The 24,737-nt window shown below is 46.4% G+C and overlaps 1 protein-coding gene across 1 annotated transcript; it reads left to right on the top strand.

Moving 5' to 3' along the window:
• Positions 1-665: 665 nt before the first annotated feature.
• TFF2 (trefoil factor 2) lies at positions 666-3,536 on the top strand (the record flags this gene model as incomplete). Its single annotated transcript, XM_079921472.1, has 4 exons — positions 666-761; positions 1,433-1,582; positions 2,480-2,626; positions 3,397-3,536. The coding sequence occupies exons 1-4, from the start codon at positions 683-685 to the stop codon at positions 3,534-3,536; spliced, it is 516 nt and encodes a 171-aa protein (XP_079777598.1). The 5' UTR covers positions 666-682.
• Between the last annotated feature and the right edge of the window lie 21,201 nt (positions 3,537-24,737).

Below are 24,737 nucleotides of genomic sequence, written 5' to 3'. Positions count from 1 at the left end.
GCAACACAGACAGTTCCCATGGAAGAAAAACATGACACACTTCAGGCTTTGCTGAAACGAACTTGTTACTTCTACACTCATCTGGGGCCGTTCCGTTTACCTGGACAGCTTCATCTCCACGAAGAGCAGCCCCCTCCCCAAAACAGAGACAAGGAGATACAGACAGGGGCTGAGAGAGGGGTCTGCAGCCCTGAAGGAGGGTCTCCTGCCTTCCTCGGAGACCCTCCCATTCCTGGAGGAGGGGTCTTCTCTCTGTCCGCGGCTGGCCCGGTCATTTCCCCCAGTAGCCTTGGGCCCAATATTTTAAAACTCCTGTGGTAGCCAAGTACTTTATCAGGAGAAATACATGACTTCTCCCTTCCTGGGTGGGACCCTGTGAGTACCCAGCGCCACACGCGCACGTGGCCCGTCTTCCATGTTGGCATCCTGGCATGACCTGGCTCCCTGCCTGGGTCGGGGGGAGCCCGGCTGTGCCCGGGGAGCCCGGAGACCTGCTCTGTCACCACTTGGCACTTCAGCCAAGCTACCTCAGCTCCTTCTCCTAACAAAGGTTCCAAAGTGCCACGGGGAGAGAGGGGGTTATCTTGCTTACTGAGCAAACAGAGAGAAGCTTATAAAACAACCCCCCGCAGTGGGGAGCGTGCACTCTTCCGGCGGCCCTGGAATGCAGCGGAGCGTGGGCATGGGGGTCCGCTGCACCCGGCTCCTGGCTGCGCTCCTTCTGCTAGGGCTGTGTGCCCTGGGGGGGGCCCAGAAACCTGGTAAGCGAGGGCTCAGGTCCTCGAGGGGCTGTGGGGACCATTCGGACCAGCGAGCCTGGGGAGGCCTCTAGGGCCCCGAGAGCAGGGAGGGCGTGAGAGGTCCTTGTTTTCTGCCCCTCGGGGTGTCTCTGTTCATGTTAGTTTCCCTCAGAGAGAAAACGCAGGGGATGAGTTAACTTGAGAAGGGAAGCAGGTGGGAAGGTGTCCTGAGGTTTGGGACGCGAGCCACACAGCCGGCTCCTGTGTGCGTCCCCCCGCTTCCCCGCCACTCAGGAAGGGCAGCAGGGGGGCACTGGAGGGGGGTGAGACCTCCCAGGAGGACCCCCTTCAGGATCAGTAGGTTGGCCTCAGGCTCAGGTGGGCGGGGGCTCCAGGAGAGGCTGGGTGGGAGGCCCACTAAGGGCTCCTGGGGGTCCGGCCTTGCCCACTTTCATCCCGACCTGGGCCTGAGTGCATCTGTCCACTCTCTTGCCAGAAGGTTTTATTTTTAAACTAAGAAAACCCTTTCAGCTAAGCCCTGTCAGTTCCTCTGAAGGACACTGGCTGGTTCAAATACGACCAAGATAAGACGGCCTTTCCCAGGGTGGGAGTGGCACTGCTGGGGGGTCCCGGATGCGCCCGGGGGCTGGGGGCAGGTGTGGGGGGCTGGCTGAGCCAGGGCCTCTCCGCAGATCCCTGCCAATGCTCACGCGTGAGCACAAAGAACAGGTTGAACTGCGGCTTCCCGGGCATCTCCAGCGACCAGTGCTTCTCCGCCAGCTGCTGCTTCGACTCCAGCATCCCCGGGGTCCCCTGGTGTTTCAAGCCCCTCCCCAAGCAAGGTAACATCCAGGAGAGCTGGGACCTCCTCCTGTGCCCCGGTGGCAGCCCGGGACCTGGCTTCTTAGGGCTCCAACACCACCTGGGCCAGCCCCAGGGAAGGGGAAACGTGCGCCCACCCCTATGTCCACACTGGACCCCAAGGGGAGCCTTGTTGGAATCCGTTTTACAGTATTTGAAGAAAAAACAATTCTGAGGCCCCTCTTCGCTGTGGCTCCTGAGAAGCTTCTAAGGGCCATGAGGCATTAAGATCAGGGCATTATTAACACAGCTGCAAACAGACCCTGAATGTTAAGAAATTCACTTAAGTCTTCTTGAGTTACCTTTTGAGAGTGAGTTTTGTGCCTGTGCATATTATCAATTTAGAAAGTCCCCGACTCCAAAGCATGCACACAAAAAAGTCTGTGTGCGAAACTGATCCATGTGTATAGAACTAAGTACTCTGGCCTCCCGTCCACAGCCCCCGAGGCTGCCGGTCAGAGGCTCCCGGGCTCCGGGGGTAACAGGCCCGATGGCTGGCTGTTGGCTGGTTGTAGCCAGGGCTCTCCCGGTAGTGGGAGCATCGCTGGGTTTCAATTCTTTGGTCTAATGCTTTACATCCTTAAAGGGTCCCCACAGGAGATACAGTGGGCCACCCCGCTTTACAGAGCAATGTCAAGTCCAGGGAGGTGAGACGATCTTCCCTCCAGACCTTCTGACTTTTGGCATCAGGAGGAAGGGGTGCCCACCTGCGGGCGCCCACTCTTAGCCCAGGGGTGACAGTCTCAGAAGCCCCTCATGCTACCCCGAGCCTGTGAGCCCAGCGGCGCTCCCCTGGGAGGATGGAATGGACATGTCTGGTTAGCTAGCTGGCCTAACTGAGTCCCCTTGTCGTCCCCAAATCTGGTGGCACGCGGCAGAGTCGGAGGAGTGTGTCATGGAGGTCTCAGTGCGCGAGAACTGCGGCTACCCAGGCATCAGCCCCGAGGAGTGCGCCTCTAGGAAGTGCTGCTTCTCCGACGCCATCCCCCAAGTGCCCTGGTGCTTCTTCCCGCTCTCCGTGCAAGGTAATGTCCAGTTCCTGGACAAGGATGGTTCTCGAGGGCAGTGGGAGCTGGGGCAGAGGAGGTCCTAGGCTGGGCAGGATGCCTGATGCCATCCCGGCCAGGCCCCTGGACCCAGTGGGTGACCAGTTCAGGAAAAAGTGTCCTCGTGTAGGAAGCCACCTCTATTGTGAACCAGCTCAAAAGGCAATTCCAGAATGTTCTCAACAACGACAGCTTCTTTTTAATCAGTTAAGCCCTCCAGCCTTCCCACTGTGGCTTTTGGACGGTTGCAGAAAGCATCCCTTTCTCAGCGCACCCCCAGGTCCCAGCACAGTGGGGTGGTGTCACTATTTTGGGTGCTTTGAATGCCACGTGCTGTGCTGGGCACAGTGAGAGGGACCCAGAGTGAAGCAGATGTGGTCTCTTCTCTCGTGGACCCCGCAGTTCTCTCCCGTGACCACGAGTGACAGGTCCTGCCCCAGCGCCAGTCCCAAGAGAGCCCATCTCCCCTCCCCCGCCACCCCTCAGTTACAGTGTGTCCCTGACACTGAGTTTGACAAGATCAAGGAAAGACCGGGTATTCCAAAAGGTGGTGAGAACGCACTGATCCTTGAAGGATGCCTCTTCCCATTTTGAGAAAATCAGTGTGCTCTGAAGAGCATAGCCTTTACTTTCAGAAATTTCCAAGTGAGTTTTTTGTGTGACCTAAGTGTCTACCTGGAAAATTACCAGTTATCTGGGGAGAATGGACTCCCAGAGGGCATCTGGCCCCAGGGGCCTGTGCCCCGCAGGCAGCTCCTTCTCCAGCAGGGACGGCTGGACTAAGGGCTATAGTCCCGTGAACCCACGGGGCCTTCTAGCTCAGGCACCCTGGCTCTCTGACGTGCTCACCAACAATGTCACGTTTAAATTTCTAGACTGTCACTATTAAGAGGCAGTGGCTTCAGAGAACCCCTCAGGCTCCTTGGATATCCTGAAACTAAAGAAGAACATGCACCGTCTTATGGTTTCAGATTTCATGTTTCCCGAATTCCTGGGTTTTCTTAATCTGCTTTTTATCCTTTTCAATGGCTTCACATGTAATTTCTTCAAATAAAGAAAACACTTAAAATGTGCTAAATTTCATTTTGGCTTCATTGACACAGAGGTGGCAATAGCAGTGTGTGTGTGTGTGTGTGTGTGTGTGTGTGAGAGAGAGAGAGAGAGAGGGAGAGAGGGAGAGAGAGAGAGAAAGGTTGAGAGTGCGAGTGTGTGTATAATTTTAAGATTCTTTCATTTGCCAGAAGAGCAAGAATTCATCTAATACGTTCAGGCTACTCTGACCGTGAAAAAGTATTGCATGTAAGGAATTTCAGAATCCATGATCCCTTTATAATTCTCGTACTAAATCACTGTATTAAAATTCAAATGATTTTACCCCAAAAAACATACTAAAAATTATATGCTGCTCTTGGTGCAACGTATAATTTCAGATCGCAATCACAAAACGGCTTTGCTTTTGCAAATGCATCGCAGACCACGTGCTTTTGAAACTCGTGCCAGGAACCCCAATACCTCTTCCAAAGGTGAGTCGGGGCTTGTGCCAGATTAGCCCCTATGAGCTCTCCCCTGGGCTTGGGAGCGCACGGCTGCAGCGTCCGTCGTGTTGCGATTTGAAAGCCGCTCCAAAGAGGTAGTTGACAGCTTCCGTCAAGGCTTTTAGGAAGCGTGTGTGAAAGTCGTTGCGTGAAAGGTATTTCAGGCATCCGGGTGAAGGGGTCCTGGCATTCTTCGGCTCAAGGGTGGAAGTGCAGGCGGGTGACCCCAGGCCAGACTTTCTGTGGCCTGTCCCTCCTCCCTAACCCTCCTCCAGCCCGGGGCCTATGGTCACCCTGGAAACCCAGGGCCTCTCCTTCTAGGTGACACTGGCTTTGCATTGAAAAGAGGGAATTTTAAAAAGTGTTTCTTTCAGGAAGGGACTTGGCCTCACATCCCCTCTCGGGACACCTATGTTGAGAAGGGGGCCCCATACGGTCTTAGGTCACTGAGGCATCTTCATCTTGCTAATAACACACACACAAGCTCCATGAAACAACGGCTCTTGCTGGAACACGGGGTCTGAAACATTCAAGACAAGTGGCCGGTGGAGACAGGCGCGGCCTTAGTGAATCGATTCCTCACCGGGAGCCATGTCCTCACGTGCGGTTTGCCTGTCCCGACTCAGCCCCGCGCTCGGCCCCCGCAGAGCCAAGGCCGGCCCTGGTATTGGCACATTGGGGAAAGGGTCTTTGACACATGAATTCTTCATACCCACACCCCCGGGGTTGGGAATTGGGCTGTGCCGCTCCCAGAGCGGCCCTGGCTGTCTTGGATTTGGGGTCTGGTGGAAGCTTTTGGTCTCAGGCCTCCTGTTCCAGGGCTGCAGGTGCGGGAGCCCTGGTTCTTTCTCAGGAGTCCTCGCGCACGACCCCCACCCCACCTCCTCTCGTACGTTCTCTCTGACGCGTTGACGCCCTCATTTCCCAGCCGGCTCCCTATGGCCCTTCTGATAACTGAGCGCAGACTTTTAGATTTTGAAGCAATTTCAGTGGCGCTCCCCGGGCGGGGGATCCTTAGGCCATTTAAATCTTTTTGACGTTATTTCCATACCTCCGCTTGCTCCAGCGCCATTGATTACAGAGAACGGCGTGGCCCCCCAGAGTGGTTCAGACCGTCCCCGTCCCCCTTCTGGAGGTGGCCCATGGGGAGTGTCCTCGTTGCCCCTGGAGCAGCAGCTGGTGACATCCGAGCCCCCTCCGTCAGACAACCGACCTTTCTTCCTCCCGCCTCCATCCCCTCCTCGGCTGGGCCTACGCCCTCCAGGGGCACCCATAGCCCCGCTGGGCTCAGCTGGGACATAGCTGCGGGTGGAGAAGGGCGGGCTTGGTGCAGAGGGTCTGGCAGGGGGAGGGGACGGCAGCTCCGCCCCTCACTCCCACTGTCCTGGTCTCCGGGCTCCGGGGCTTCACCCAGGTCCTTGCCTGGCTGGTTCGGGTCATGAAGGAGCTTTGAGGCAGTCACAGGAGAGGGGATGGGCCAGGTCTTTGGGGCGGAAACAACAGGAGACATCACAGTGCTGGTGTGTGACCTCGGGGAGGTTCTCCACATCTCCTGAGATGTGGTTAGAACAGTATCGGGCACATGGCGAGGGCTTCATGACAATTAATGCCAGTTATTGTTATATTCACACATACTGACCCGATAGTCCAGGCCCTATTAAGTGGGGGGACAGATGCGATCTCCTTACCCCAGTGCCCGGTCATCAGCCCCTCCCAGGTCGCCCCTGCTGATGCAGGAAGGCTAATCCCTGCCAGGTCCCCTCCCTGGGGGTTCTTCTGTGGCCCTGGCTAATGCCATGGTCTTAGTGGACAGCTGTACCCACAGCAGGCTGGGCCCCAAATGCTGGACCTCCTGGGAACACCCTGGGAGTTGGCCTGGCCAGCAGCGTTCCCGTGAAATGAGGGGAAGCTTCATCTTCCCTCTCGCTGCACTTGGTGGGGACCCCGGAAGGGATGCTCAGCCTTGGCACCCCACAGCCTTGAGAAAGTGGCTGAAGCGGAGTGTCCTCTGCAATCCCCAAGTCCACCGCTTCAGGGCCACACACACAGAGTGCAGCGTGTTTCTGGGGTTTGCACACCTAAGCATCACCTGGGTGCTGAGCAGTGCCCCTTCCCCTGGCTGGTGGCCTGTCTTGCTACAATGAGGTGACACCATGCCTCCCAGCCAGGCTGGCTCGGGGTGGCGTCCTCATGGACCTCCGCTCTCCCCTGCCCGGTGTCCCAGAGCCCCTCCCCCCTGGTCAAGCCCTTCCCTTTTCACAGCCTCTGGCCCTTCCCCAGGGCTTGTCTGCATCTGTGTGAACAGTTGTGGGAGGTTCCAGGACATGCTGGCAGCTTCCTGGGCTTCCCTGCAGCCCAGACGGATGGGGACCAGAGGAGCAGCCTCACTGCACAACCCCTGGGGGCCGGATCCCCGCTCCAGCCCAGCCAGGCCTCCCTGGCAGCTCAGACACACGCCCAGGTGTCAGGTACCTGGGTTGATACTGCTCCGGGGCTGAGGGGCTGGGTTTCCAGAAAGTCCCGTGGGTGGCAACTTCTGTATTTATTTCCTGGGATCCAAAGAGAGCTCAGCACTTAATGAAGACTCGACCTTAATTTAGCACAGTCAGAAACGCAGCTTCAAGGAAGGAAGGCCCGTCCTGTTCGTCTCAGGACACAGGTTTAATGAACTTCGGAAGGTGTTTCCCCATGAAGAACCTTCAGGCCCAGTATGCTCGCAGGGCTGTCTGTCCTCCAGTGCCCTCTGCTGGCCACCCTGGGGACTGACGCACCCGCCTTCACCAAGGGGCAGGGATTTGTCTGACAATAGGTAGCCTCCTCATGTCCAGAGATTGGCCTCAATAACTATTGTAAAGGGGGAAAGGGGGGAGTGGGAGGAATTGGGGGATGGGGATTGACATATAAACACTATTGATACTATGTATAAAATAGATAACTAATGAGAACCTACTGTACAGCACAGGGAACTACTCAGTGCTCTGTGGGGACCTAAATGGGAAGGAAATCCGAAAAAGAGGGGATATATGCATACGTAGAGCTGATTCACTTTGCTGTACAGTAGAAACTAACACAACATTGTAAAGCAACTGTACTCCAATAAAAATTCTTTAAAAAAAGATTGTAAGTCGCTAAACTTATAAAGTTGGATCAGACCGAATTTACTGATATGGGTTCACGAAGCAGAAATGTCACATGTAGTGTTGCAGCCTAGGAACTTGGAAAGGGCTCTCTTGCTGGTTTGAAGACGGCCACCTTCTGGCTGTCCTTACAGGGACTTTCCTAGGTGTATATACATGGAATGAGAGGCAGAGACTGAGATAGAGACAGAGCGGGACAGGGAGAGAGAAAGCTATAAGGCCTAATCCTATCAGGTCAAGGCCCTACCCTGATGACCTCATTTAAGTTTAATTACTTCCAGAAAGGCACCATCTCCAAATACAGTCACGTTGAGGCTTAGGGCTTCAACAGGTGAATGTGGGGCCGCAATTTTGTCATAGCGTTGACCTTTCATTCAGCTCACTGTCTTTACACCAGTAATACTGATAATTGTTATACCTTGAGGTTTTTTTTTAAATTAGCCTTATTGAGGTATAATTCAAGGCAATAAAATTTGTCTATTTTAACTGAATCCGTTCAGTGAGTTTTGAAAAATGTTTGCAGTTGTGTAAACACTACCACAAGGAAGATATAGAAGATCTTCATTCCCCCCCTCGATTCCCTCACGCCTGTTCGTAGTCAATGCCCTCCTTCCACTTCCAGCCCCAAGTAACCAATGAATCTGCTTCCTTTCACTATAGTTTTGCCTCTTCTAGAATTCCTGTAAATGTAGTCACGTTGTGCATGGTCCTTTGCATCTTTCTTTATGAGATTTATCTGGGTCGTCCACGCCTGTTGCTTGCTGAGTAGGATTCTGCAGGATGGCATGTTTACCATCCCTCAGTCGATGGGCATTTGGGTTGTTTCTGGGGCTTCACTCTTAGGAACAGACCTGCTGGGGACAAGTGTGTACGAGTCTGGAGTTGGCTGTGTAAATACCTTTTCTCTTGGAAAATATCTGCTAAGTAGGATCGCTGGGTCGTATGGCAACTGTTCTGTTGGACTTGATAAGAATCTAACAAACTCTTCTTGCAAAATGGTTGTGCCATTTTGCCTTCCCACCAACAAAGCATGAGAATCCGGAGGTTTCCCCCACCCTCCCCAGCACGATGTTGTTAGCGTTTACTTTGAGTCATGCTGCTGTGTGATGGGCATCTCATTTCCACTTTAATTTACATTTCCCTAGTAACTAATGATATGGAGTGTCTTTTCATGGGCTTGTCTTTTTTTTTTTTTTTTTTTTTACTTTTTCTCCGGTTAAGCATCTGTTCAAGTCTTTTTATTTTAAATTGATTTTTATTGGAGTAGAGTCGACTTACAATGTCTTGTTCGTTTCTGCTGTACAGCAAAGTGAGTCAGTTATACATATATCTACACTTTTTTTAGATTCTTTTCCCATTTAGGTCATTGCAGAGTATTGAGTAGAGTTCTCTGTGCTCTACAGTAGGCTCTTATTAGTTATCTATTTTATATACGGTAGTGTGTATATGTCAGTCCTACGGTTTTCATCAGGTGTTTTGTCTGCTTTATATTGAGTTCTAAGAGCTCTTTATCCGTTCTGCATACAGATCCTTTATCAGATTTATGTTGTGCAGATATTTCCTCCAAGTCTGAGACTTGCCTTTTCATTTCCTTAAGTATTTTTCAAAGAACAGATGTTTTTAATTTTGTAGAAGTCCCATGTTTTCCATTTTTCTTTCATGATTCACACTTTATGTGCCCTAGCTAAAAAAATTATTTGCCTAATCCAAGACCACAAAGATTTTCTAGTATGTTTTCTTCTAGGAGTTTTACAGCCTTAGTTCCTATATTTTGGGTGTATGACACATTTTGAGGTAATTTTTTCAGTGTGAATTTTGGCATTCTCCTTTGCTTTTTTTTAAATTCTCTGGAACAATATATGTTGCACTGGGACTATTTGGTATTTGCAGCGTTGTTAGAATTTCTCTGTGAGACTATCTGGGCATGGAGAGTTTTACAGAACAAATCTGTAAAACTTGATAACGTTCTCTCTTTCCTCTATGGTTAATTTGAGCTTCATGCCTCTACCAGATCACTTCAGGTAAAGGGTGATTTTCCTAGGAACTTGTCTATTTCATCTAGATTTTCAAAATGAGCTGCATAAAGTTATTCAGAGTAGCCTCTTATAATTTTTAAAGTTTCCTCTATTGTAATAGGTGTTTCCCAAAGAATTCTTATTTTATTTGGGGTTTCTCTCTCTCTCTCTCTTTTTTTCTATTTTCTTTATTAGGTTTGCTAGTGGTTTGCATATTTTATTTTTCAAAACAACCAAGATTTTGATTTATTACTTTATTCTTGTTCTCTGAGCTACTTCATTAATTTCTTCATCTTTGTGTTATTTTGGCTTGCGTTCCTATTCTTTTCCTAGCTTTCTGAGTTGGGAATTTTCTTCCATTATTACTGATATGTGTTTAAAGCTATATATTTTCTTTTTTTCCTCCCCCCAGCTTGCATGTTTTGTTTCTGCCGTACGCGGGCCTCTCACTGCCTCTCACTGTTGTGGCCCCTCCCGTTGCAGAACGCAGGCTCAGCGGCCATGGCTCACGGGCGTGGCTGCTCCGCGGCACGTGGGATCTTCCCGAACCGGGACAAGAACCCGTGTCCCCTGCATCGGCAGGTGGACTCTCAACCACTGCGCCACCAGGGAAGCCCTATACATTTTCTTTTGATCACTATTTTAAATACTCTTCATAGATTCAGAAATGACGTGTTTTTATTACCATGATTTTTAAGAAAGTCTGTAATTTTGGTTTGTAGTTAATCTTTTAGCCACAAGTGTTTAGTAGAGATATTTAAATTTCCTTATGCAAGAACCTTCAGAAATGTTGTCATTATTTTCTAGCTTTTTTTACATTTGACCATAGAGTGATTGTCATATGTCTGCCATATGGAACACAATGCTTTCTTTGTGAACAAACCTATGATTAAATTTTGTGAGTATTTCACATGCACTTAGGAAGTTGTGTTATGGAACCCACGTTCGGCTGCTGGCAGCTCCTAAGCCAATAGTTCGAGAGGCAATAGCCGGTAGAAAGGAAAGTTGCTTCAATCAGAAAAGCCAGCCATCTGGGGAGAAGGTAGACTCGTGTCCAGAGACCAGCTCCAGAGACTCTGCTCAGCCATGGCAGTTTTAAATGGAAAAAAAACCGGGGTGGGGGAAGGGGCGAAATCTCAGTGAACTATGGAGTCAGGAGGTTGGGTTCTGCATCTTTCTCCATTGCGTGCAGACTGGATGACTCTTCAGATGTCATCTTTTTTTTTTTTTGTGGTACACGGGCCTCTCACTGTTGTGGCCTCTCCCGTTGCGGAGCACAGGCTCCGGATGCACAGGCTCAGCGACCATGGCTCACGGGCCCAGCCACTCCACGGCATGTGGGATCTTCCCGGACCGGGGCACGAACCTGTGTCCCCCGCATCGGCAGGCGGACTCTCAACCACTGTGCCACCAGGGAAGCCCCAGATGTCATCTTGCCCAAGTGGTCTGCAGGATTGCTGAGGGGCTGTTGGGGCAGAGAGCTGGTCACCCTTTAACTGCTTACTTCTTCATCCTTACTTATTTTTATCTAGGGAAAGAATCAACAGGTCAGACACGGCATGGTGGGCATTGAGGAGAGCACATGTCAGGAGTTAGTTTCAATTGCTTAGTGATCTCATTCCTATAATTAGGTTCTTTGTAAGGTTAGAGGGGAACAGAAAAGGGGACACAGGAAAGGGGCAAAAGAGCTGCTTAACAAATCCCCACTTGTCAGACATCACTCCAGCTCTAAAGGGTTATGGGCAAAAGTCCGCCTTCTGTAACTGACGGGCAAAAGTCCATCTTCTGTCACTTCTTCATGCTGAATAGGATGCCGTATTCTCAGAGCGGAAGATGTCAACATGGGTCTGTAGCATCCCTGGGCTGACAATTTTGGTTGCCCGTTTACAGACACGGGCAGAGCAAGCAATTATTTTGATGCCCACAAAAATATAGATTACTATGAGCAATCATGTTAATCCCATTCTCTTGAGACCAGTTCTTGGAATTGTGCTATAGCTCAGACTCAGTACTGCTCAAGATGGAGTAGCTTATGTCATGGCTGCAGTCTGGTCACCATGCAGTTAGCTTTTCCTCTCCAGTGGCAGTTCCAGTATCCGTAAAAGCAATTCGGGAATGTGCGTCAGACAATGAGTCTGTGACTCTATTGACCTAATTATTAACTACTCGGTTTTGTACTTGGAGCAGGCAGGGGCTTCAGGGTTCTTCTTGGTTCCAGTTGTATTATCAGGCCCTAAGTTCGACATATGTATGTCCATAAGATCTACCTTATTGATTATATTGTTTGTCTATCTTTTCTTACTTATATTTTTGTTCACATGACATACCCAGAATGGTGTCCTCATCAACACAGCATGGTGTTCCCAACTCAACATCAGCTGTGTTTTTCTCTCTTTCTGCATCACCTATGCTTTCTGGTTAGTAAAGTAGAATACCTTTGCCCAGCCCCTTATTGGTACAAAGATATTTGTAACTGGTATACCTTCATGGTGAATTGTGGCTTATAAAGTGTCCCTGTGTTACGTATAAGTGCTTTGTCCTGAATTCTATTTCGACTGAGGTCAAGACACATCCCCTGCTTAATGTCACATCAGTTAAATCACTTTTGATCCTTAGTGTTTTCAAGTTTACATTTATTAGCAATATATTGACTAATTTTTCATCATAATGACAACTAGTTAAAAGCAAGAAGCAAGAGAAGACTGGTCAAGAAATACAGGAAGCCAATGAGGAGAAAAATCATAAAAGTAATAATACTGAAAATTCACCTTCAGATCTTCAGCAGAGAAGTTATCTGAAGAATTGATTTAAAAACCTTACAGAGAACATCAAATTTCTCCAGAAAGTAAAAACGTTAAGAAATAAACACAACTGTAATAGAAATGACTGCAGTTTTAAGGAAACACCTAAAAGAAAATATTTTTATATCAATTCACTTTATCCTACACCATACAAAGTTACTGCGACTTATGTTTTTGTAATTCCTAGAAAAGCGTTTGAGGGTTTTTATGTTTTACTGTGAAAAGGGCACAGTGGAAAGGGCTGGGAAGCCCGGCTCCAGGGCCTGCCTCCACAATTCCTTATAACTCGGAACCTCAGAATCACCCCACCAGTTATTTATTAGCTACAGAATCTCTGAATTTTTCTACTTTATGGCTACATCATTCTGCAGAAGGTACCTTGGAGCAGTGAGTGTATTGAATTATGGTCCAAATGACCCTCATTAAGGCAGATAAACCCAGCACAGAGATCCTGCCTGCCTGCTCTCAGTTTCCTTTATTAGAGTCTATAAAAGTGGGATGATAAGCAAGCACCCAGCTGGTGGTTCTCCAGTCAGTTAACAGCCTTTGGGCACTCGCCCGGAGCTGTGCAATCTGCTGGACTGCTAACTGCTGGCCTCAGGGTATAGCCCTCGCGTACAGGGCTCCTCATCCATGAGCTCCAGGCCAGGTCACCTCCTTCCTTCTCCTCCGTTAGCCATCCCACTTCCACACTCACCTACTGGGAGGACTCCCATCCCCCGCAGCTGGGGTGCCAAGGAATTGAGCAGACAGCAGCTTCCAGCTCAGGGAGAAGAGCTGGCAGGGCAGGGGGTGCCAAGGGTCTGGTCCAGGACTGGACAGCTGCTCTGGGCACAAAACCGAGAGTGGGACCCAGTCCCTGAGGCCAAGTCAAGCTGAACTGAGTCTTGAGGGATGGAGAATGTTTACAGGCTTTGCACCTCCAGATTATCACAACTGCACTAAAGCAGTCACCTTGTATAGGACTCCTGTAATGATGGCAACACCACCTGCGACCAGCACGGGAATGACGCGTCGCCCATTAGATTATCCTGACATCACTGCTCCAGCCTCATACCCACCTCGGAAGGCGTCCTAGTTGCCCATCAGGAAACCACAGCTCAGGCATGCGGGGACACCCACGAAAGCTTGAATCCAGTTTTGCGTCGCTCGATCCCACAGGACCATCCTCTCTCAACCTTCCTGCACGACAGCAAAGATGACATCATGGAGGGTCCAGGTCACGACCACTGTGCTTGGTCCTGGAGCTGCTGCCACGTGGACACCAAGTGCTGGGGACCCTTCTGCCCAGGGCTTTCCAGGGTCTCTCACCACATATGCTCCAGTGTCAGGACTGTCTCACTCTGCCCTGATGCCCTGGAAAGAGGCGTGTTCTCGCTACATCTTCATCTTCCTCTTTCTCACATTTAGGACAACATACCCCCATTGCCCCCTGCCTGGCAGAGCCTGATTCAGGGTATCCTGTATCTTTCATATTGATATACCCTCTGTTAGGAAGAGTGATGTGCAGACATCGGGGCCCCAACACTCACATCTTTTCCTCCCACACGACTGCCTGTGTGTTTTGAATTTATTTTTGAAATCAGCATATTCACCCACTCAATCCTTCCTAATATAACGAATATGAAAAAGAATGTATATATATGTGTGTGTGTGTGTGTATGTGTGTGTGTGTATAACTGAATCACTGTGCTGTGCAGTAGAAATGAACACAGCAGAGTAAATCAACTGTACTTCAATAAAATAAATTTTTAAAAAAATGAGTAAGTTTGGGGAATGATAACAGCTTCCTTTTATGCAAATTGATGTCGGATTAATTTAATTATTCATGAAAGGCTATGTGTTATTCACCTCTATTCAGATAGAATTAGAAGGTATATACATAATAGAAAACAAAGCCCTAAGTTGACTATAGAAGTTTTCCAATTAATTTCAGGAGGAAAGAATTCTAAGGTGAAATTAAACTTTGAGACAATGTTATACCATTTCGATACACATACGACCATGTAAAAATAAAGAAATATGGATTATAGAAAAATAAATAAGTTGTTGTATTGTGTGTACTTTTAAAGATATAAGCTATTTGGAGTACAATGGAGTCTTTCATGCCATGTTAACCATTTACTTAGTAAAATACCCCCCAAACATCTAATAAAAAGTATTCCTAACGTTTGGAGCCACTGGAGGGAAGTAGCTGCAGCAGAAGGAATGCTGCGTGGATTCCGTAATGAGGCATCTGGGTTTGAGTTCATGGTGCTCCCTTCATGACCACAGCTTCCCTATCAAATGTGACCACATCACCTTCTCCCTTTGGAACCTCCCCAGGGTATCTGGGCCAAAGGCTGTGCACACAATGGATGTTTAGTAAATATTGACTGAGTTTTCTTTGCTCAGTAATGTATCGGCCTGTGGGAGTTGAACAAATATTAACGCTTTGGTAAAACCTCTCAGACAGTCAAACACAAGCTATCATGTGAGCGCTGTGGGTATGAATCATCTGTTAATGAGCCTTGGTTTTAGCTTATTTACATTTAATATGCGACACAGGGCTATTCTGAGTCTTGAGAACATGTGAGCTCCTTTATAACCAAGAGCTACATGTAGGGAGGCTTTGGCGGTTGAGGTAGGCTCTGGCCTGTCGATGTTGCCATTCTTGATGGTCTCACACTTTGCTTTCAATTTCCTGGTGGACTGAATTCTTAATGAGGAGAATATATTATAGCCGGGGAAATGCATTCTCTGAAATACTGAAATGGTGATGGTGAGTATGAAGGGTCAACCTGAGAGATAGGCTTGCTTCAAACGCATGTGGCACCTTAGCACATACCAGCCAGAGTCCCTGTGAGCAGCAGCCCTGGAGAGGTGGCAACCGTGAGGAATTCTCCTCCATGCAGAGAAAGCTCCTTTGCCCCTGTGTAGACAGCTTCGAGGGATCCGTCGGAGATTCCAGTCTGGGTAGCGGATACATTCTCTTTGCAGTTTTGATGGTCCAGTATGACTTTGTTTCTGGCGACACGTTTCTCACTGGACGGATCTGCTCTCCATATCTTCTGAATTCCCTACAAACTACTTTCTACGCAGCGGAGCCAACAATGGTCTGGGATGTGGTGGAAAGAGCCAGGGGTGAGACATGGCTGCAGTGTATGAGATGTAAGGTGCCTTCAGTTCTGATCATTCTTATCCTGCATTGTAGTGAAAAACTGAATAGGCCATTTGCTCACCTCTGCTGGAATCACTTGCTTTTTGAACAACTTAGTGGTCATCCCTAAGAAGTCAGAACCACAACCTCCAGTTTATTTTCTCTGACGAACTTTGAGGTGAAGGATGAGCTGCTACATGGTGTGAGGGTCACACTGAGAGCACATTTGATCCAGGGATTCTATACGATCCAGGGATCGTATAAAACATGGTCACTTACTGGACGCTTCCCTGGTGGGATGCTAAGTCACTATCACGAATGTTGTCCCTCCTCACCCAGGGATGTAGCCGGGTCTTGGTAGAATTAGTAGAATTTGGCAAATCTACTAATATACAGAGAAAGTTGGGATCGCACTGCAGATGTCCAGGGACCTAGGAATTAAAATAAGAAAACTCGAAATGGCTTGAGACTTGTATTTCCTCTTAAGCTGGACGCTGGGTAGGATTTCAGTGGTTCCCTCCTTCATCCCTGGGCAGATACATCTCTTCGGTATTGACTGGGCATCCAGGATGGGACGTTCAAATGGCTCCCAAACCGGGTCCCCAGGGTTCTGACCCCAAGTCTTAGTGCTGGCCTCTTCCAGGCCTGCCTCACTCTCAGCCCTTCCTCTCCCTGCTTCCCGGACCACCTTATTTATTTGGATATTTTTAATGAAAATTTTAAGCTGCCATATTTTAAGCCCTTTTCCTCAGATTAACAGTGTGTAATGTTATGGGCATCTATATATGTGCTACCCAGATTTATCCACCTTGGACTTTGGTTCTATTTGCCTAGATACCTCTCATTTTATAAAAAGAAATAAAACAATAAAAGTGCCCCCTTAACCCATCTTTTTTCCCTCCCTCCCCAGAGTCAACTGTCATTCTAAAGTCAGTGTACATTATTTCCATCATATCCATAAACATTCTATAGTATTTGTTGCTGTTTTTAAAATAATCAGAAATGGTAGGGACTTACCAGCGGTCCAGTGGTTAAGGCTCCATGCTTCCACTGCAGGAGCATGGGTTCGATCCCTGGTGAGGGAACTAAGATCTCACGTGTTGCGCAGCACAGCCAAAAAAAAAAAAAGAAAAAATCAGAAATGATACCATAATATGCAGGCTTTTCATCTTATATTGTACAGTTAAATTTTGAAATTTATTTCTATTGATAAATAGGTCTGATTCATTTAATTTAACATAGAATGCATTCCCCTACTGATAGGCAATTAGGTATATTATTCCCAGTTTCTTCCTTTCGGAACGATACGGACTTGTTCGATTTCCTAGGTATCGCCCAAATGCTTGCCAGGGTGGATGTGTCAATGATACCCTACCAAATTTAAGAGTTCCTAATTCTCTGCACCCTTATCAACATTTGGTGATATGTCATTCTAATGTTAGTTTATTTTGTAATTATCAGTTATGAGTTCCACATCCTTATTGACTACTTAGGTTTCCCTTACCTTACATTTCGTATTTGTGTATTTTAAAAACCATGTTTGTCCTTTGTGGCCTTAGTTTGTAGGAGTTCTTTGTGTATCCTTGATAGCAATCCTCTGTCAATTATGTGGGCTCCAAATATCTTCTCCGAGTTCAAGACTTGACTTTTTACTCATCTGTCACATACTGATACATACGTAGTCTTGATTTTAATTGAGTCATATTTATCAACTGTGCCTTCACAATTTGTGCTGTTTTAGAAAATCCTAAGAAACCTTTGAAACAAAAAAGTTATAGGATACAAAGTTAATATAAAAAATCAATTGTGGTTTTATATATTAGCCACAAGCAGTTGGAAATAAGATTGTCTTCTGTGAATAAAGTCAATTTTACTTCTTCCTTTGTGATCTCTACTATTTTTTTACCTTGCCTTATCACATTTTCTGGAACCACCATCATAATGTTAAAAGAAGTGGTGCGATTGAGAATTCTTGCTTTGTTCCCAGTCTTAGAATGAGAATGTCCAGTATTTCACCTCAAGGTATGATGGTACTTGTGGGGCTTCTTTTTTTGCCGATACCCTTTATCAGCTTAAGAATGTTCCCTTGTATTCCTAGTTGCTGAAATTTCTATCATGCATGGGTGTGAATTTTGTTGAACGCCTTTTATGCATTTATGAAAATGATTGCATGTTTTTATTTTCATTTTCCTATTAATGTGGTAAATTGCATTAATTATCTGATGTTAAACCTACCTTGTTTTCCTTAGATAAATCCACCTAAATCCTGATGTATCATTATTTTTGTGTCTTGCTGGATTCAATTTACTAAGATTTTGTTAGGTATTTTTGAATCTATATTCACAATGGTCTTTCATAATTCATAATGTATTTGTCAGGTTTGAGTATTAGGCTCATGCTGGCCCCATAAAATGAGTTGGGAAGTATTTCCTTCTTATCTTTTTTTTCTAAGTTTGCATTAAGATTAGAGTTCTTTGTTTGATAGAATGCAATAGTGAAACCACCTTAGTCCAAAACTTTCTTTGTAGGAAGGTGTTTGATAGTAACTTCAAACATTTTAATAGAAATAGGGATATTTAGATTTTGCTATTTATTCTTGTGCTCATCTAGGTAAATTTTGTTTTTCAAGGAATTTGTCCATTTCATCTAAGTTGTCAAATTTGTTGGTATTAATATTAATTAATATTATTCTGAATATTACCTATTTTTCCTTTTAATGTCTGTAGGACCGTAGTAATAGCCCATCTTTCATTTCTGACGTTGGTAATTTGTGTTTTCTTTAATTTTTGTTTCTTCACCAGTCTAGTTAGAGGTTCATCATTTTGTTAATCTTTTCAAAGATCAAAGATTGGTAATTTTTTTATCTTGTTCATTTTTTTCTATTTTACTTCTGTTAGATGTTTTGATAGTTTCCCACAGGTACTGAGGACTTTGTGCATGTTTTAAACTTTTTTCTTCTCTGTTCTTCAAATAGGATGATTTCCCTTGCTCTATCTTTAAGTTAACTGACCCTTTCTACTGCCATCTGTATTTTGCTAAGTCCATCCAATAAGTTTTAATTTCACATATTGGAGTTTTCAGTTTTCGAATTGTTATTTGTCTATTTTATTACCATTTTCTTTCCTTTTATTTCCTTCCTTCCTTTCTTCTATGATTTTCTATCTTTTCATACATTGTGAGCACATTTTTCTTTACTTCCTCAAACACAGTTATGGTTGCCGTTTTAAAATCTTTATCCTATTGTTGCAACATCTGGGCCATCTCCGTTTGTTTTTTCTCTTAAGAATGCATGACACTTTCCTGTTTCTTTGTCTTTTAGTAATTTTGGATTAAATACAGGATAATATATTGTTATGTTGTGGAGACTCTAGATTCTCTTACATTCCTCTGAAGACTGTTATATTTGTTTGTTTGTTTGTTTTAACAAACCATCTACTTGGTTGGATTCAAACTTCAAACTCTGCCTCTTGAGTGGCACTCAAACCTCAGTTCTTTTATTTTAGCTGGAGTCTGTCCTGCATACACATGGTTCAGAGGTCAGATCAAAATTTGGGAAGAGTTTTTACACACAATTTGGGGTTCTCCCTGTGGCTCTCTCCTTTTGGGAATTTCCCCTTCACTTCCCAGCCTCTGGGCTTGTCTTGTTCTCTGTATGCTAGTTACTTAGGCTAGAAAGACTGTAGATTTTCTGTTGGGGTTTCAGCCACCACTAGACAATATCAACCATGACCTACCCTCAGGCAAAAATCCATAAAGATAGCAAATTCACTCCATTCCCTTCCTCTAAGTGTCAATGCCCCTCTAGGATCTTACAGGGCATTTTTGTTCTGTTTTTGCTTCATTTTTCACTCCCCATTGCCTACGGGTCATTGTTTTTGTATATTTTCCAGAGTTTTCATTATTATATTCAGGAGGGTTGGGTCTGGTGTGAGGTAGCTGGTCATCTGTATTTTCTTTTTAAATTTTAAGGCTTGCTTTCACTTTGGGGCCTTTAATTTATCTGGGAATATGTTAATATGAGTTGTAAGTTGTGAATCTAAATTTACCTTTTTCTCGATATGGATAATTAAGAGATGCTTAGTGTTGTGATGCAAGGATCTAAGTTTATCCTTTTCTGATATCAATAACTGATTGTCCTGATACCATGTACTTAGCTGTCCTTTCTTTCCCCACTGATATGAGTCTTTTTCTGTTATTATCCAAGTTACCTTATGTAAATGGATCTATTTCTAGGCTTTCTGTTCTGTTCCAGTTGTCTGTGACTCTATCACTGCACCAATACTTCTTTGCTTTAAACACAATTTTTGAATAATCTGATTAGACAGATACCTTCTGATCCTTCTCTTCCTCTTTTTACTACTTGTTTTTTAAAAGTTTCACTGGATATCTTTGGTCCTTTACCTTTCCATATAAATACTAGTACCAATTTGTGGTGTTTCATAAAAATCTCCCTCAGGGATTTTGATTAAAAATGCATAGAATATGTAGTTTAATTTTGAAAAAATTGCTACCTATAAAATCTAGTCTCTACAACAAGTGGTGTTGGGAAGGATGGACAGCTACATATAAATCAATGCAATTAGAACACTTCCTCACACCATATACAAAAATAAACTCAAAATGGTTTAAAGACAAATATAAGACATGGCACCATAAAACTCCTAGAAGGGAACATAGGCAAAACACTTTCAAACATAAGTTGCAGCAATATTTTCTTGGGTCAGTCTCTCAAGGCAAAAGAAATAAAAGCAAAAATAAACGAATGAGACCTAATCAAACTTAAAAGCTTTTGCACAGCAAAAGAAATCATCAACAACCAAAAAGACAACCTTCAGAATGGGAGAAAATATTTGCGAATGATGTGACTGACAAGGGGTTAATATCCAAAATATACAAACAACTCAATATCAAAAAACCAAACAACCCAATCAAAAAACGGGCAGAGGACCTAAAGAGACATTTCTCCAAAGAAGACATACACATGTCCAACAGGCACATCAAAAGATGCTCAACATCACTAATTATTAGAGAAATGCAATCAAAACCACAGTGAAGTACCACCTCACACCTGTCAGAACAGCTATCATCAAAAAGTCTACAAATAACAAATGCTGGAGAGGGTGTGGAGAAAAGGGAACCCTCCTACACTGCTAGAGGGAATGTAAATTGGAACAACCACTATGGAACGCAGTATGGAGGTTCCTTAAAAAAATAGAAATAGAACTACCATATGATCCAACAACCCCACCCCTGGGCAGATATCCAGAAAAGAAGAAAACTCTGCTTCAAAAGATACGTGCATCCCAGTGTTCATAGCAGCACTATTCACAATAGCCAAGACATGGAAACAACCCAAGTGCCCATCAACGGATGAATGGGTAAAGAAGATGTGGTACATATATATAATGGAATATTACTCAGACATAAAAAAGAGTGACATATTGCCATTTGCAGCAACATGGATGGACCTAGAAATTGTCATACTAAGCGAAGTAAGTCAGACAGAGAAAGACAAATATGATATGACATCACTTATACGTGGAATCTAAAAAGTAATACAAATGAATCTAAACACAAAACAGAAACAGACTCACAGACGTAGAAAACAAGCTTATGATTACCTAAGGGGAAAGGGGGTGTGGGAGGGATAAATTAGGAGTATGGGATTAGCAGATACAAGCTACTATATATAAAATAAACAACAAGGCCCTACTGTATAGCACAGGGAACTATATTCAGTATCTTGTGTAATCTAAATCTATTTCCATTTATGTTTACATATATATATATATATATATATATATATATATATATATAAATGAATCACTATGTTGAAACCAGCACAGCTGAAACCAACACGATATAGTAAATCAACTATACTTCAATCAAAAAAAGTACAAAAAAAGTGGTCTTCTTAACCATGAATAGGCACCTCCCTACTTATTTAGTTCTTTCAGGGGCTTCAGTAAAGTACACAATTTGTTTATTTATTTAGTCTTCTGTTGTGTTATGAAGTCCCTCATGAGAAGGAAATGTTCATTTACCTGATTTTGTTCTCTCTCACTAGAGTCTGTCACAGTGACCTGCCCATTAGAAGATCTCAAGAAACAAACTTAGAACTTCTGTCTTTGGGTTTTATATTCAATCAAGAATAAATACAGTTATAATCTCTCTTCTAGGTCCCCTACCCCTAGGGTCATAGGATGTTAAGAGTGGAGGGTCAGCTGGGACATCCAGAAACAACAGATGTCATGTTTCATTGTGAGATACAGACCATGACATCTTAAAAGTAATTTGGACAGTTAGACGAGTCTTAAATTTTGTACTTGTATTGAAGCTATAGAAGCTTCATGAGCAGAGACTTTTGGAGAAAATGACATGTGAGAACATTCAGAGAGAGCTGTTTAGGCGCTGCGAGTCCTTCCCACTCCCATCTTGCCCCAGCAGGGAAGGAGGGTGGGTGTGTCCGCCCTTGATCTCAAGCCTGGTGGACAAGGCGTAGGGGGGCCACTGAGAGAGCTTGGTCCATGCCCGCCATAGCTGGGGGTGACAGAAGGCTCGTTTCTGACTCTTGAGAACGCTAATCTCAAGCAAGGAACAAGATGAGCTGTTAGGATCTTCCTGCATCCCAGAGTTCGTTGGGCAAAGGATAAATAAATGTTTCTACTTATGAACCAGAGGCGGGCCATGGGGCCTAGGGGAACTCTGTGCATCCCCTCTAGGGCTTGTACAAGAAGTGTGAACTCTTCTTTTTTTTAAAATAATCTAACTACCAATTTTTTTAAAAAATTTTTTAAATTAAAAAATTTTTATTTTGGCCATGCTGAACAGCAGGTGGGATCTTAGTTCCCCGACCAGGGATCAAACCCGGGCCCTGATATATATCTGAATATATATAGGTACCTGAATATATATACAGATACACAGTCATAAATCTACAATACAATTATCATGCTACCACTAATCCCTTTATAGCATCAAATGAAATCAAATTTAGAATTTTGAATTTAATTATAACATGGAGCTTAAAGCTTCAGTTCCTGACAACTAAGTTTTGTGACTTTAGGGATTATGGGATCACCTGAGTTTTCATCCCAAAAGGAAAAGAATCGGTCCCCACTGAATGGGAAGTGAAAACAAAGACACTTAGTGATGCAATCCCACAGGCCCTGTGTGGTTACTCCGCTCACTGACTACTGATTAGGGCCTGCAGTGGCCTGAATGCTTGTGTCCCTCCCAAACTCCTGTGTTGAAATCCTAATGCTCCATGTGATGGCCTTTGGGAGGTGATGAGGTCATGAGGGTGGAGCCCTCATGAATGGGATCAGTGGCCTTATACATGAGGCTCCAGAGATCCCCAGCCCCTCCCGCCATGTGAAGTGCAGATGTCTCTGAGCAGGCAGGCCCATCTATGAACCAGGACAATGACCCTCCACAGAAGGCCTCAGTGCCATGATCCTGGGCTTCCAACCTCCAGAGCTGTGAGAAATACGTGTTGTTTATAAGCTGCTCCATCTGTGGTGCTGTTACAGCAGCCTGAACACACTGAGACAGGGCTGGATATTCACACTCATACCCACAAGCACACTGCCCGCCAGGGCACAGGCATGCACGTCAGAGCATGACGGACCATGACACACTCATGTTTGCACCCCTTGGCTTTGTGTCTGTTTCCAGAGCTTTAGAGAGCGCCTTGCCAGCGCCCCATCAAAGCCTCACGCTGTTCAAATCAGACTCAGAAGTGACTGCCATTGGTGAGGGGCTGGTTGAGTGCCCTCTTGGCGGGTGGCCTGGGACCCCACACCTCCTGTCCTGGCATAATCGCTAATAGCACCCCATACTCTCTGAACAGGTCCCAGTTTGGACAACTCAACTCACGACACGGTTACCTCCCTTGGGCCTCCCCTGGTGTGGGCTGCTCCCTGCCCTGGCCCATGAGGCCCTGATTGGGAAGTGGGACCGCTGCACTTCCCTGCTGGTCAGTGCGGTCCAGCCTCCCCAAGACAAGGAAATTGGAATAAAGGAGCCATGGGGATTATTTGGGTGACGTGTGGAAGCATGGGAAGGGATTCAACAAGCACGTGGTCATTGATTATAGCCTGTGATTCAGAGGGGCCAACAATCACATGCGCACAGTGAGGACAAATGCAGGGGACCGGGGCAGGGGTGGAGTCACAGTCTGCACAGCAGGAGGGCCGGGGTCCCAGGCGGGGGGCACTGGGCACTGGGCACTGGGCAGAGTGCATCCAGTTCACCAGGGGAGGGTCAGGGTGGGGAAGACGAGGGTCTCTTTTCAAAACAACTGCCGAGATTTTTAGCTGTGCCCTCCCCTCCCTGCCCCTCACCCGAGAAAGTACAAGTTAAAATAGCCCCTCGGAGCTGGGTGTCCCTTGGGGCGACCATAACAGAGTACCACAGACTGGGTGGTTTCAACCACAGAAATCCCTTCTCCCACAGTCTGGAGGCTGGAAGTGTCAGCGGGCTGGGCTCCCTCTGAGGGCTCGCCCCCGTCTCCGGGCTCCTTGGGTCTGCCCGCGTTCCTTGTATCTTAGCTGTATCTCCCGGTCTCGGTCCCCGAAGTCAAGGGCATCTCCCTGTCTGTCCGTGTTCACATCGTCTCCTTTCTGTGTGTCTGTCTCTGCATTTCCTCCCCTCTTATAAGGACACCAGTCAGATCGGACCAGGGACCCACCCTACTCCAGCCTGACCTCGTCCTAACTGAAACACTTACATCTGCAACAACTCTGTTCCAGATAAAGCCACACTCTGAGTTTCCGGGAAGGACGTGAATCTGGGGAGGACACGCTTGTATACCCAGCGCACCTGCAAGTCATTCAGTGACAGCGGCTTGATTCACAGGGAAGAAGTGCGCGGTGGCTTTTATCCAACTTGGCTGGCGGGAGGATGGGGTCCCCGGGGTCTCCTGCAGCTGCTGGGCCTTTGTCCTGCCCCGCCTGTACCGGGGGCTCTCAGGGACCGCCTCTGTCTTCCATGGCTGTCCCCCTGGGACACAACGCAGGGCCAGGGGCTGGCGTTCGTCAGCCCCAAGTGGAGGCACACCCAGGTGCTGCCTTAGCAGCCGCCAGGCCTAGGTTCCTGCTGGAGCCCGTCCAGCTGCAGAGAAAGGCCGTCTGGGTCCAAAAGGCAGGGCTGTCCACGAGGGGCCGGGCACATCCGCTCCCGGCTCCCAGCTCTGTTTGCTTCTGACTTATCTCTGTTCCTTTGGGTGCCCTGATCATCAGCTGACTTGTTCTTGGGAACATTTCCTGGATGTCACAGCACCTGGGGCTGACGCAATAGCTCCAAACCCAAGCGAGCCCTCGACGTAGAGGTCACTGGGGCAGCATCACCAGATATGTACCTTGAGCTGGACGCTGCTTTCCCTGAAACCCCCAATGGCTGTCACATGCCCCTGTATGTGGTATGACGGGTGCTGGCCCAGGACTGGGGGCAAGAGATCCAG

The sequence above is a fragment of the Stenella coeruleoalba genome (genome assembly GCF_951394435.1).
Source record: "Stenella coeruleoalba genome assembly, chromosome: 5".
Classification (NCBI taxonomy): Eukaryota; Metazoa; Chordata; class Mammalia; order Artiodactyla; family Delphinidae; genus Stenella; species Stenella coeruleoalba.
The sequence above is the reverse complement of the archived record's forward strand: the minus strand, read 5'-3'. Positions and strand labels throughout refer to the sequence as shown.